Source organism: Balaenoptera ricei, chromosome 16 (genome assembly GCF_028023285.1).
Source record: "Balaenoptera ricei isolate mBalRic1 chromosome 16, mBalRic1.hap2, whole genome shotgun sequence".
Lineage (NCBI taxonomy): Eukaryota > Metazoa > Chordata > Mammalia > Artiodactyla > Balaenopteridae > Balaenoptera > Balaenoptera ricei.
Window position 1 is genome coordinate 25,323,231 of NC_082654.1, and position 13,495 is coordinate 25,336,725.

The 13,495-nt window shown below is 39.9% G+C and overlaps 1 protein-coding gene across 9 annotated transcripts in view; it reads left to right on the forward strand.

Moving 5' to 3' along the window:
* The window catches only part of CFAP43 (cilia and flagella associated protein 43), a 103,111-nt gene that overhangs the window by 69,686 nt on the left and 19,930 nt on the right, over positions 1-13,495 (forward strand). For 7 of the 9 annotated variants that reach the window (XM_059900165.1, XM_059900169.1, XM_059900167.1 and 4 more), the window contains 7 exons: positions 2,528-2,632; positions 4,826-4,942; positions 5,833-6,060; positions 7,644-7,850; positions 8,779-8,868; positions 9,167-9,247; positions 9,875-10,000. In XM_059900165.1, coding sequence (XP_059756148.1) covers positions 2,528-2,632; positions 4,826-4,942; positions 5,833-6,060; positions 7,644-7,850; positions 8,779-8,868; positions 9,167-9,247; positions 9,875-10,000 — 954 coding nt within the window. The remainder of the gene's footprint in view (positions 1-2,527; positions 2,633-4,825; positions 4,943-5,832; positions 6,061-7,643; positions 7,851-8,778; positions 8,869-9,166; positions 9,248-9,874; positions 10,001-13,495) is intronic. The other 2 variants (XM_059900166.1, XM_059900168.1) reach the window with 2 other exon arrangements.

The window sequence follows — 13,495 nt, forward strand, 5'->3', positions numbered from 1 at the left end:
TAAATAAAGTAGCTATTAAAAAAAAAACCTATCAGGCCGTTGTAAGAAACAACATAGGAATAGCAATTAAGTCACTAATATTAGTCCTTCTAATCTACCTGCCACATACAGGTGATTTATATTAAAAAAAAACTCAAAATGGATTCGAGACCTAAATGTAAGACCGGACACTATGAAACTCTTAGAGGAAAACATAGGAAGAACACTCTTTGACATAAATCACAGCAATATCTTTTTTGATCCACCTCCTAGAGTAATGGAAATAAAAACAAAAATAAACAAATGGGATCTAATGAAACTTCAAAGCTTTTGCACAGCAAAGGAAACCATAAACAAGACGAAAAGACAACCCTCAGAATGGGAGAAAATATTTGCCAACGAATCAACAGACAAAGGATTAATCTCCAAAATATATAAACAGTTCATGCAGCTCAATATTAAAAAAACAAACAACCCAAACCAAAAATGGGCAGAAGACCTAAATAGACATTTCTCCAAAGAAGATATACAGATGGCCAAAAGCACATGGAAAGCTGCTCAACATGACTAATTATTAGAGAAATGCAAATCAAAACTACAATGAGGTATCACCTCACACCAGTTAGAATGGGCATCATCAGAACATCTACAAACAACAAGTGCTGGAGAGGGTGTGGAGAAAAGGGAACCCTCTTGCACTGTTGGTGGGAATGTAAATTGATACAGCCACTATAGAGAACAGTATGGAGGTTCCTTAAAAAACTAAAAACAGAATTACCATATGACCCAGCAATCCCACTACTGGGCATATACCCAGAGAAAACCATAATTCAAAAAGACACATGCACCCTAACGTTCACTGCAGCACTATTTACAATAGCCAGGACATGGAAGCAACCTAAATGCCCATCGACAGACGAATGGATAAAGAAGAGGTGGTACATATATACAATGGAATATTACTCAGCCATAAAAAGGAACGAAATTGGGTCATTTGTAGAGACGTGGATGGATCTAGAGACTGTCATACAGAGTGAAGTAAGTCAGAAAGAGAAAAACAAATATCGTATATTAACGCATATATGTGGAACCTAGAAAAATGGTACAGATGACCCGGTTTGCAGGGCAGAAACTGAGACAAAGATGTAGAGAACAAACGTATGGACACCAAGGGGGGAAAGTGGCGGGGGTGGTGGTGGTGGTGGTGTGATGAATTGGGAGATTGGGATTGACGTGTATACACTAATATGTATAAAATGGATAGCTAATGAGAACCTGCTGTATAAAAAAATAAAATAAAATTCAAAAAAAAAGAATCAATGAAATCAAAAGCTGATTCTTTGAAAAGATTGATAAAATGAATAAGCCTATGGCTAAGCTAAGAAAAAAAAGAGATAGATACAATTACTAATGTTAGGAAGAAAAGAGGGACATCACTACAGATTCCATGGAAATTAAAAAGGAATAAAGGAATTCTATGTTTTTGAAGATTCTACTGTTACATTCTCTAGCTCAGAGATTCTTTCCTCAGCCATGTCCAGTCTGCCATCATGTCCAGAGCCCATCAAATACCTTCTTTATTTCTAAATAAAGAACATTTTTGATCTCTGAAAAAAAAAAAAAGAAAAAATAATTTAAAACTGTATTAGCCATTAACTCAATGGGTAAAATCAAAAATAAATAAAACGCAAATTAAACAAGGTATTTGTTCAGACAATGAATAAAATAAACATGAAAAATGAGTAAGTGAATGAATGAATAAATAAATAAGACATTTTCTAATCTGGGAGATATTATTTTCAGCTAGTTTACTAATGATCTGCCAACAAAGTGAAATGCCAAAAAAAAAAAAAGGTTCTGTACAACATTGTAAATCAACTATACTTCAGTAAAAAAATTAAAAAAAAAAAAAAGTTTCTGAAGAGGACCCTAAGGACTAAGGATTGTTGGGTGTCACTTTCATGCCAGCTCTTTTGGCAAACTTTATTAAAATAAGAATGCTTAATCACTTAAGGAGATAAAACGAATTGAGGTAACATATGTTTCTAAATGGCAAAAGGTACATCATACGATCCCCAAGAATAGTGGAACATTCATTTCACAATGGACATAAACAATAGAAGAATTTAGTGCAATAAAGACCCCAAGACAGGGGTCACAAAATGCCACTTCAAATATGCATTGACAAGGATTAAGCCAATATTTACATATTTCAAACTTTTCTAATAAAACAGGAAGACTTGGCACAGTGGGTTTGCTTTACCACCTTGCGCCAACCAGCCAGATCTGTGATTATGTGTGTGTTAGCTATCCAGATACCATGGCTGTGCAACTGCCCGCACACCTGCCTTGGCTCCTGTGTAGGACCTGCCTGCCTTAGTGGTGTTTGTGTTGACACCCTAGTCCTCAAGGAATGGAATTCTAAGCCTCCAGACTAAACCAAAGACAGGGAAGTGTCCTCCTCCAAGTGCATCTGGTTTTTACAACTGAGATTTTTTTTGAGGCCACATTTTCATTTTTACTTTTCCCTTCATTTGTGTTCCTTAAGATAAGAAAGGATGCTGAGATGCAAAACCTAGCCAAGAGATATTTGGCTGAACTTATCAAAGAAGAATGCTGGAATTCGATGGCTGTGAAAGGCCGAGCTCTTAAGGTAACAGATAGAACTTCAGGTACAACACCTTAGCCAATTAAAATTTTCATGCAAAGTCTCATGGCAGAAAATTTAAAAAAGAAAAAGTTTAAGAAAAGCCATATATAGGAAAGCATTCAAAGCACACCTTGCCCCTTCTTGTACTGACTCCACCTCGATGTGTCTTTTCCCTTGTCTCATTCTTTCCTCTCTGCTCAGTCCCCATGTGCTTCTAAGCCAGCATCTCTTAAGCTTTGTTTCAGCACCTCTTTCCCTCTTTCCTCTATGACACCACCTGCATCCGGGTCTCAATATCTGTCTCAAAAAGCCACTTCACTCACATTCCACACAGATTGAAAATTAGACATAATATTATTCACATTTCTTTTTTTTAATATAAATTTATTTATTTTATTTATTTATTTTTGGCTGTGTTGGGTCTTCATTGCTGTGCACGGGCTTTCTTTAGTTGCGGCAAGTGGGGGCTACTCTTCGCTGCAGTGCGTGGCTTCTCATTGCAGTGGCTTGTCTTGTGGAGCACGGGCTCTAGGCGCACGGGCTTCAGTAGTTGTGGCACGTGGGCTCAGTAGTTGTGGCTCATGGGCTCCAGAGCACAGGCTCGGTAGTTGTGGTGCACGGGCTTAGTTGCTCTGCGTATTATTCACATTTCTACCTGTACCTGCCTTCACATTTTCTTTTTCTTTTCTTTTTTTAATATTCACAGTGAGATTTTTATGATCTTTTTTTTTTAATTTATTTTTTAATTTTTGGCTGTGTTAGGTCTTCGTTGCTGCGGGTGGGCTTTCTCTAGTTGCGGTGAGCAGGGTCTACTCTTTGTTGCGGTGTGTGGGCTTCTCATTGTGATGGCTTCTCTTGTTGCGGAGCACAGGCTCTAGGCGCGCGGGCTTCAGTAGTTGTGGCATGTGGGATCAGTAGTTGTGGCTCGCAGGCTCAGTAGTTGTGGCTCGCAGGTCCTAGAGTGCAGGCTCAGTAGTTGTGGTGCACAGGCTTAGTTGCTCCGCGGCATGTGGACCAGGGCTCAAACCCATGTCCCCTGCATTAGCAGGTGGAATCTTAACCACTGAGCCACCAGGGAAGCCCCTACCTTCACATTTTCTAAAGGACTGTTTTTTGTGCCTTTTTATTAGGATTCCTCCCAACACAGTTTCCCTCTTTGTGTAGGGTGACCAAGAGTCCCAGTTTATGCCTGTGGTCCAAGAGTAACTATTAACAGCACCTTTTTCACTTTCAAATATGCCCCCTGTTTAGATAATGAAGTATTGGTCACCCTCCATTTATGTGATTGAGTATGGCTCTAAAACAGGGTTTCTCGAGAACGGCACACTTGGGGCTGGATAATTCTTTGTTTTAGAGGCTGGCCTAAGGATTGGAGGATTTTGCAACATCCCTGCCCTCTATCTACCAGGCCCCAGCAGACTCCACGCACCGCCCCCCCATCAGTGACAATCAAAAATGTCTCCAGACATTGCCAAATGTCCCTGGGGGGCTGGAGAGGATGGGGACAGGGGCCAGCAAAATCACTTCTGGTTGAGAAGCACTGCTCTAGAAATAAATCTTTCACAAAAGCACAGTATTTTTTATACAAAGTTTACACCAATACTGAAGGCATACATTGTTTTATTTTATTTCTTTTTTTTAATTGAAGTAGAGTTGATTTACAATGTTGTGACGATCTCTGCTGTACAGCAAGGTGACTCAGTTATACACATGTAGACATTCTTTTTTTATATTCTTTTCCATCATGGTTTATCACAGGCTATTGAGTATTGTTCCCTGTACTATACATTAGGACCTTGTTGTTTATCTATTCTAAATGTAATAGTTTGCATCTACCAACCCCAAACTCCCAGTCCATCCCTCTCCCTCCCTCCTTCCCCTTGGCAACTGCAAGTCTGTTCTCTGTGTCTATGACTCTGTTTCTATTTTATAGATAAGTTCATTTGTGCCATATTTTAGATTCCACATATAAGTGGTATCATCTGGTATTTGTCTTTCTCCTTCTGACTTACTTCACTTAGTGTGATGATCTCTACATTGTTTTATTTTAAAGAAAGCTTCCATCGGCCATTTCACTCATGCATGATGATAACCTATGGATTAATTTTGATCAGAGAAAATATGCCCCACTCTGCCCCGGATACACACAATTGTTCTAAAAATGGATTTATTTCATTTTTCTCTTTTTTTCCCAAGTGCTTTCACATCCCATGTGTGGTTGAGAACTTCCCAATGAAAGAACGCACAGATGAAGAGTTGAAAGAATTGAAGAGAGTTGTGCAGCAAAAGAAGATTGAAGCAGAGTGTCTTAAAGTACAATTTAAAATATATATGTGTTTATATAAGTGGCGTGTTTTGTTTCAGGATTTCCTTCATACAGATTTGAGTTGGAATACTACTTAAGATATGCTTAGATATTAGTTGTGTTTATATTTATATTCCTTGTTTATGTGTAGAATATATTCTAATGAATGTAGGAACCTATATCCACATTAAGGAGCCTACATCCTAACAACATTGGCTATCCCTCAAATATGATGATATACTTTTAAAATTGAGATTTGGGATTTTGTTCTTGTCCTGGTCAGAAGTTCTTCATCCGCACATACTCATTTTATCACCTCTTATCACTGGGGATTGTGTTTTAAGAGATTGGCCAAGGATGAAGTAGAATCTGTTTTGATGGGATTTATAGTTTTCCTAAAGTAATCCTAGCTTTTTTTCCCCAGCAATCTCTGTCAAACCACTTAAAAACACTGCCCAATTGGTGTAGTTTCATTTTGGCCAGAACTTTGCATCCATTCTTTTTCTAAAACTAAAATGAAGGCATGCTTAATTCTTTTTACATACACATACCAGCCCTATGTGAATAAGTTCCTTTTTAAAATATGAAGAGAAAGTATATTTTTTAATGCTTAAGTACCAAGAAAGACTCAAAATATTTACAAGCAGCTGTCATCCTGACAGAAAAATATGAATATTACACACTATCAAGAAGAATTTTTACTCTTATGATTTATCTACAGTCTATCAATTTCTGAGGCTTTCTCTTCGGCAGGTTCAGGACATCACTTTAAATTCAGTTGTTGGCAAGACAATTAACATCTTAAAATGATTGTGGAAATAATTAAGTTGTCCCAAAATTGCCCTTTAGAGAATTCTTCTTATTGCATAACTTTCATTTCATCTTTTTCTATATTTAGCTACAGAAGGAAATTGTAGAGGTTCAGTCTGCAATTACCTTGGTTAAAAAGCATCATGAAGAGGAGGATGAAGAAGAGGAAGAAGATGGGACAGCAAAAGATACCAACTTGCCCAATTACCTGCTTGGTAGTCTGAGTACTGATTTTAGGGTACATACCTCTTTGTTGTCAAGCCAACTGGAACTTCATTCCAGAGAGGAGAAAATCAACCAAATTATATTACTGAAAGTGGGTGAATTTTTTTCTTTACCCTTGAAAATCTCTAAAACTTTCCATGAGGTGCCTTACAAAGGCTCAAATTGCAATCTAATGCCAATCAAATGATGTCTTTAAAGTCCACAGAGAAATATCCACATGGCTAGCATCCATGTTCTTTAAACAGAGCTCATGGACAAGAGTTGTTTTCATCCATTTGGAGTGGGTTCTGTGATACCAGGTTTTCTAAAGAGCACCCTCCACTGGCTAACACCGCGAACCATTTTTCTACTTAGATCTTCGGGAAACTCAAAGATAAAAGAAATCCTTGAATGCCACCTTCTAGGTAACCCAGATGTCAATTAGGACCTCCTTGTAAGATCAAGATGTGAATGCTTGTCTATCTCCTTAATCTAGGAAAATACAATTTCCTCTCTAAGATTTCTGTAAGTTCTGGGGCTCAGGGATAAGGTATGGTGTCCTTCAGGCTCTAAGTTCCTACTCCTTGCTTTCAACCAAACAAGTCAGTTTCAGAACACACCTGTACATGCCTACTGAAGGTTTTTGAAAACTCAGTAACTGAGATTGCACCAATGAAGATGGTTTGAAATTTAATGTTTGGCCATTCCTATTCCTGAAGATCCTTCAGCCATGTCTGCAATTTGAGTTCTAGCCTCCTGCTGTGTTACTCTGCTCTCCCTTCCTATCTTTTTCTCTTCTTTGTCTCCTCCAATACCTGAAATTCCTGTGCATTTATACTGAGAACCGTTGAGTTATCCCTTTTGTTGCTTAGCTTCTGCTGACCTATGCCCTCAGTGTCTCACCTTCCTGCTGCTTTATTAAGGTGTTTTCCTACAAGAAAGTAATTTCAGCCTAAGAGAAATTCTGGTGCCAGCCGTTAAGATCATTTTCTACCCTGCTTTAATGGTTTCATCTTCAGTAGGATAGATATATAGACTGAACTCTGATGGTAAAGTCAAGTCTACTTTTAGTTTGACCCATCATTCTACTCATCAGCAGAGCTAGGGGCAATCCAGTTGGACCCACGTCCACCTTAGTAACTGGCTGATCCAACTGGACAGCTTGGGTTCCCTTTCTACCTGAAAATGACCTGTCCATACAGAGGAAGAATATTGTGTGTAGTTGTGCTTCTCTGGAAGATTCTCCAGACCTCTATAGGCCATCTTTTCCTCACCTCCTCTCCCCAAACCTGGTTCCAAAGAAAAGATATTTCCCAACTTTAATACTGAATATTGCTTTTTAAATATTTTTATGATGGATTTTTTTAAGAACATACACAAAAGTAGAGAGAATAGCCCAAAGAGCCTCCAAGTATCCATTACCCACTTATCAATATACCTGCACACTGAGTTACATCGTACATTTCTGGAAGTACGTTGTAGTATAACAGTTATGCTGTTGCTTAGCCTTACCCATGGTGGGATGCCACTATAGATTACTGGACCAATAAATGACTTAATATAAACAGTATTTTAGAAAGATTAATTTGCTTATAATTTGTAAAGTGATTTTGGAGGGAAAGTAAAACTGTGGGACCATGTTGCCAGTAAAGGTATAATACATGGTGTGTTTATAATAACATATTGATATTTCAGGATATTATTTACAAGGTAAAAACTGCTTTCAATAGTGAGTTTGATGCGGCATATAAACAAAAAGAGATTGAAATTGCACGTGTGAAGGAAAAAAATGTAAGAATTCAAGAAATTGTTTTAGATCTGGAGTTGGAAGAATCAGTCTGGCAACCAGAATTTGAGGACTGTGAGAAGCCAGAGAGAACCCTTATTGTGGAAAGTACTGAGGTACGATTATCTGTACATCATCTCTTCCCTTCTTTCTCATGACATTTTCCAGGCTCTTATTTATTCTTCTTGTTTTTGCTACCAGAAGCAACTGTATAAGGTAGCATTCTTGGTTACAAGTAACAAAAACAGTTAACATAGCCCCAGCAATAATGAGGATTTCTTCTATGAATGCCATAGAGTCCAGAGAAGATTTGGACACCAAGCCTAGAAAGAAGCAGGAACCACACACTGGAACCTTTTGGAGAGTCCAGAAGTGCTCTTTCTTCATCTCTTGACTCACTTCTCTCTGCATTTCAGCTGCCTCTAGCAGTTTCTATGTTATATCGCCTATGCTCAAGAGAGCAACTTGTCCAAACTATAATCTCTTAGTCCTAGTTCTGGATTCACCTGGGAAGGGGCTTCTTGGCCCAACTTGGGTCCAGCACCTGTACCCATGGAGGTTGGGTCACATAATGGGAATGAGGCTGATGGAGCTCCAGTAATTATCTAGCCATTAGAGTAGTATGGGTCCCAGAGAAAGGGGCTCACTGGACAGCCTTCTTAAAAGGTGTTTAGCACAAATGCAGTTACAAGTAAATGCTTAAAGAAAACAATTCAAATATAACCATATTTCATTTATAAAAAGTAACTCAAAGAGAATACCCTTGCTCACATGAAACCATCTTGATTACTTTGGGGCAAAAGATAATAGTGTTGCTTAGAAGTAATAACAAACACTTATACAGTCCCTGTTAACAGTAACCATCTATTTTTCTAACTGTCTCATTTTGGACCTCATCTTCATTCCAAGATAGGAAATTGGTTGCAAAATCTGGATAGTCCCTCTATCTCCTTAATCCCTTCTAACCTCCTCCCGGTGTGTGGAAAGAAAGTATGGCTTGAATTTTCTAAGGATAACAGCAGGAAACCACATTTTCTCTTTCAGATTACAGCTCAGAGACATATTAATCCATGGCAAAAAGCCAAAACAGAATTGCTTGTGACCCGTGAAATGGAGCGATTGCTTCTGTCACGGGTATGCAGTTTTTTTTCAAATGGTACCTAAGACCCTTTTCCTTTTAGGGATATTTGTTCCTAATTTGGTTGAATAGTCTTGTACTCCACCACAGAAACACATCAAGGCATTTGTCGTGGTCAGAGGTCACTGGAATCTCAGTGGCCTCCTCTTCTCCCCTCCATGCATGCCACTGCCCACCCTCCCCAATCCTAAATGCAGTCATTCTAACACTGGGGACAGGGGGGCAGTCCTCAGTGCCACTGGAGTGTCAGATCTCTGTCTCAGTGCCTCTCTCTGACCTTGGCTCTTTCCCAAGGGCCCCAACGCAAGACGCCGAGCCCTCATGGACATGATGGGAGGAGTTCTGGAAGTCAAGAAGGAAGACATTTTGAGAATGGTGAGATTCCTGGCCATCTTTGTGGAAGGTGGAATGGGATGGAAAGAGCTACTTAAATGTGACCATTTTTTCCCATGTGAACCTGAGTTGTAGAAATTCTACAGCGACAAATATACCACCCCCCAGTACCTTATAAACTTACCACATCAGGCAAAGAAGAAGAAGTTTGAAACCCCAGGCTTGCCTTACAATCTGATGAAAAGCAAACAAATGAACAACAACAAAAAAACAAACCACAGTTGTTTGGGTCTCTACAGAAAGCAGGGATAATACTGCACCCCTAATTCTCCAGATAAACCAAGAAACATTCCCTTTGATACCTGACATAGGTATCCCTGGAGCTCAGGCATAGTTCTAGCTATGAAGATATCAACTCACACTTCTGAACTTGTCACCTAAGAGTCAGGGTACATCCCAAAATGCTTGCCCTTGCTTAAGTCACAGAAAAACCATTGTAACATTTTTTCATATCCTTTGGTCAAAGTGTTAGGTCGTTGCCTTGCCAATGTGAAGAACTATACCCTTTTAAAGGGCTCTTTTTTTTTAACTGTAACAATAACTCTGAGTTTTACTGTATTGCTATATTTATGTTTAACCTAGAATATATGTTTTCCTTTATATCTTCAGGTGATTCCTCAACCTGCTTTCATGTCAAAGCCTGATGCTTTGTGGTCTGAAGAGGAAAGGAAACAATTCAAAGCGTATGAGAAAAAAGTCAAGGAATTAAATGAAGAAAGAGATAAGTATAGAAAGGTCAGAAGAGCAAAGAATATAACCTACCTTATCAAGGGTTTTGTTTCACTATCTTTTCAAATGAAGTGCTCTTTATTTTCTCAGTGTCTTTAGCAGCCTAAGGATGGTGTTTTGGCTTAAATTCTCAAGAGAATTTGAAGAAGGGAATGGAGATAAATTTAAAGACTTGGGACAATTTAAAATGAAAAGAACATATAGCAATTTTTTAAAGTTCTTATTGATTTCAAATTTCACATCATTACAGTTCATTTGGTCCTTCATTCATTCTTCAAATATCTAATGAACACCTATGATAGTATGTTCAAGGCACTGCAAGGTACTGCTCTCTATTGCCTACGTCAATTTGAGCTGTATTCTCTTGCTTGACTTGCTCTCAATTTCAAGGAAAAGACTTGAGAGAAAAATGACACAGTCAATAAAGTTCTAATTTGAGATTTTTGCAGTGCAGGTCTCCCACTTTTATCCTTCCATCACAAAGAAACATTCCCACATTAAAAGTGCTTACAATTATAATAGAGATGTAAAAGGTGATGGTATACAACCAAGTAAATGATACTTATTCTTCTGTGAAGAAAGTAAAATCATACCATCATTTGAGGCAGGGCAGTTTGTCAGCTTTATGGTGAACAATTCCTTTGAACATATTGTTAACTTGTCCCTGCTTTTATTCACTGCAGTCCTCTAACAATGTCTTTGTATTTTATCCAAAATGAGTAGTTTTGAATGCAGTAAAGATTTCAAGAAGTTACGGAGTATAGATGCCTAAAGTGGTGCCATTTACTCCACAGTCTTGCACTGTAAAATAGTCTGCTGCCTACACCTTCACCCCCTGCTCCTTGGCCATGCTCACCTGGTAAAACCTCAGCCTTGATTAAACCAGGACTCAACCTTCTCTGCACCTGCACCATGCAGTGGGTAAAGGAAAAATACTGACTGGTTGCAGTCTAATGACCCTCTTTATTGGGTCCGTAAAGCTGCTCAACAATGCTATTCCCCCTAGCTTTCAATTTCCCCCTAGCTTAATCCACATCACTTTGGGGATCTTTTTTAAAATACAGCTTCAGAGTCCGTCATTCTGAGGACATAGAAGGACCCTGAGATTCTGCATTTCTAACAAGTAACCACGTGGTGCAGCTTCTGCTGGTGGGTGGACCACAAGATCCTAGCAAGATCCTAGAGGACCACTTCATGTGTTCTCCGCTACCCTCAAACCTCCAACACCTGACCCTCAACTCACTCTCACCTTATTTTCTTTTTCACTGCGAGAAGAGAAGCAACTAAAAGAGATTTTCCTTACGCCTCTCCCACCACATCTACACCCACCTGCCTTGAATCCACAGATCCTCCCTGCCTTTCTGTTCCTTATGGGTGAAGTGGCCTTGCGGCTGCCCAAGCCTGGTCTTCCCCTCGTGCACTAGGTCCCATCCCATCTTACCTGTTCAGTGCTGTTACTCCAGCAATTTGCCCCTTTTCCCTGCATCGTCAGTTTTCCCCCTCTACTGGATTTTTCCATAGACACGTGCTGTAGTCTTACACATTGTATACATCTCTCATCTTATACAAAAGAAAAAAAGACTCCTTTGAACGGGATTCTGGAGTTCTTTCTATTACTCTTGTGACTTTGGGGTTAGTCTGAATTTATTTCAAAATAAAAAGTTAAAAGAAAAGAAAAAACAAACACTCCCTTGACTCCACCTTCCTCTCAATCCACTGCTCAATGTCTCCTCGAAAAACTGATGTTCACTGTCTCTAATTCCCCTCTTTTAAAAGAATCTTTTTTAAAAAAAACTTTTGTGTTATGGAAAATGTCAAACATATATAATGACCCCCTTATGCAGTTTCAACAATTATTGACTAATGCAAATCTTATCTCATTTTATACCTCTACCTACTTCCCTGACACTGAATTATTTTTTCAGTCATTTAAAAAAAACTTTTTTTTAATTTATATTTTGGCTGCGTTGGGTCTTCGCTGATGTGCACGGGCTTTCTCTAGTTGCAGCAAGCAGGGGCTACTCTTTGTTGCGGTGTGCACGGCCTTCTCATTGCAGTGGCTTCTCTTGTTGTGGAGCATGGGCTCTAGGCGCATGAACTTCAGTAGTTGCAGCATGCGGGCTCAGTAGTTGCGGCGCATGGGCTTAGTAGTTGTGGTGCCCGGGCTTAGTTGCTCCATGGCATGTGGGATCTTCCTGGACCAGGGATCGAACCCGCGTCCCCTGCACTGGAAGGCGGATTCTTAACCACTGGACTACCAGGGACGTCCCGGGAATGGGAGAAAATCTTGATGTGATGGATTCTACATTGTTTATTCATCCTTCCTACTTGGTCTTCCGTCTCTCACCTCCCCTGCTTCTCGTTTCTCAGCATCTGATACAGACATTTTTAGACAAAATTAGATTCCCCCAGGAAGGTTTGAGGGAAACTTTTGTTTTTAACCAATACTCCTTGAGTTCCCACTATGTGCACTGTGTTAGATCCAAGGGACACGTGGTGAATAGAAAGACACAGCCCTCAACCCTCAGTGTTCACTATCTGGTGGTGAAGGGGTTATATATTAACTGGACATTCACAAAATAATTATTTAGCTACAATGTGATAAATTAGGAAGGACAAGTTCAAATGCCATCTATAACAGTAAACACAGAGGCACTGACTTAGATCGGGGTGTTCACCTGGTCCCCTTTACAGGCTGGCATGCCCATCCCTTTGCTGCTGTGAGTGCTGCAGCTGAAGGCTTATACCCAAGGCCACTGGAGTCTTGTCCTTGGCTGACCAAGGGGGCATTATTGTCCAGAGACACCGCAAGGTTATACCGCTGCTCCCACCCAGAATAGCCAGCAATTGACTGATGAGATGGGGGTATGAAAGTCCAGCCCTCTCGGCTCACATTGGGACAGGTCAGCAGAGCCTCTCTATTACCCTTATACCCCTGAGAATCAGGCCAAGGCTGGGCCACCTGAAAGCACATCATAGCTCAGCTCCTGCCCCTTCCTACCCGTTTCCCTCACCCCCGTATAGGTGTCAAAAGAGCACTCCCTCCAGAAAGCATGTGCACTGGAATCCTGTGCCAGACTTTGCTGCTAAGACTCAAGATAGTGCCCAAGACAGGACCCAAGAAAGGCTTCCTTGAGAAAGTGGCATTTGTTCTCACATTAGAAGAATGAGAAAGAATGAACAGGTTGAAGAGTGAGGAAGGGACAGCAGGCAGATGGGGAAGCATGGAGAAGGGCCTGCAATGAGAAGAGTGTGGGGCATTTGAAGAACAGTTTTAGCAAAAGTCCGTTTTGATATCATAAAAAGTTCCTTTCAGACCAGAGAGCTTCAAAAGCCTGAAAGCTCAGTGTTTTAAAGAAGGGTGCGTAGGGGACCCTTGGACAATCTGGCCTCAGGAGGCTGAGTCTTTGGCCATTTGCCATATAATGATGCTGCCATTATCCAGAAACACCTGAACTTGATAAACAACTACTAGGAGGCCACAATTCATAGGATTTTTCC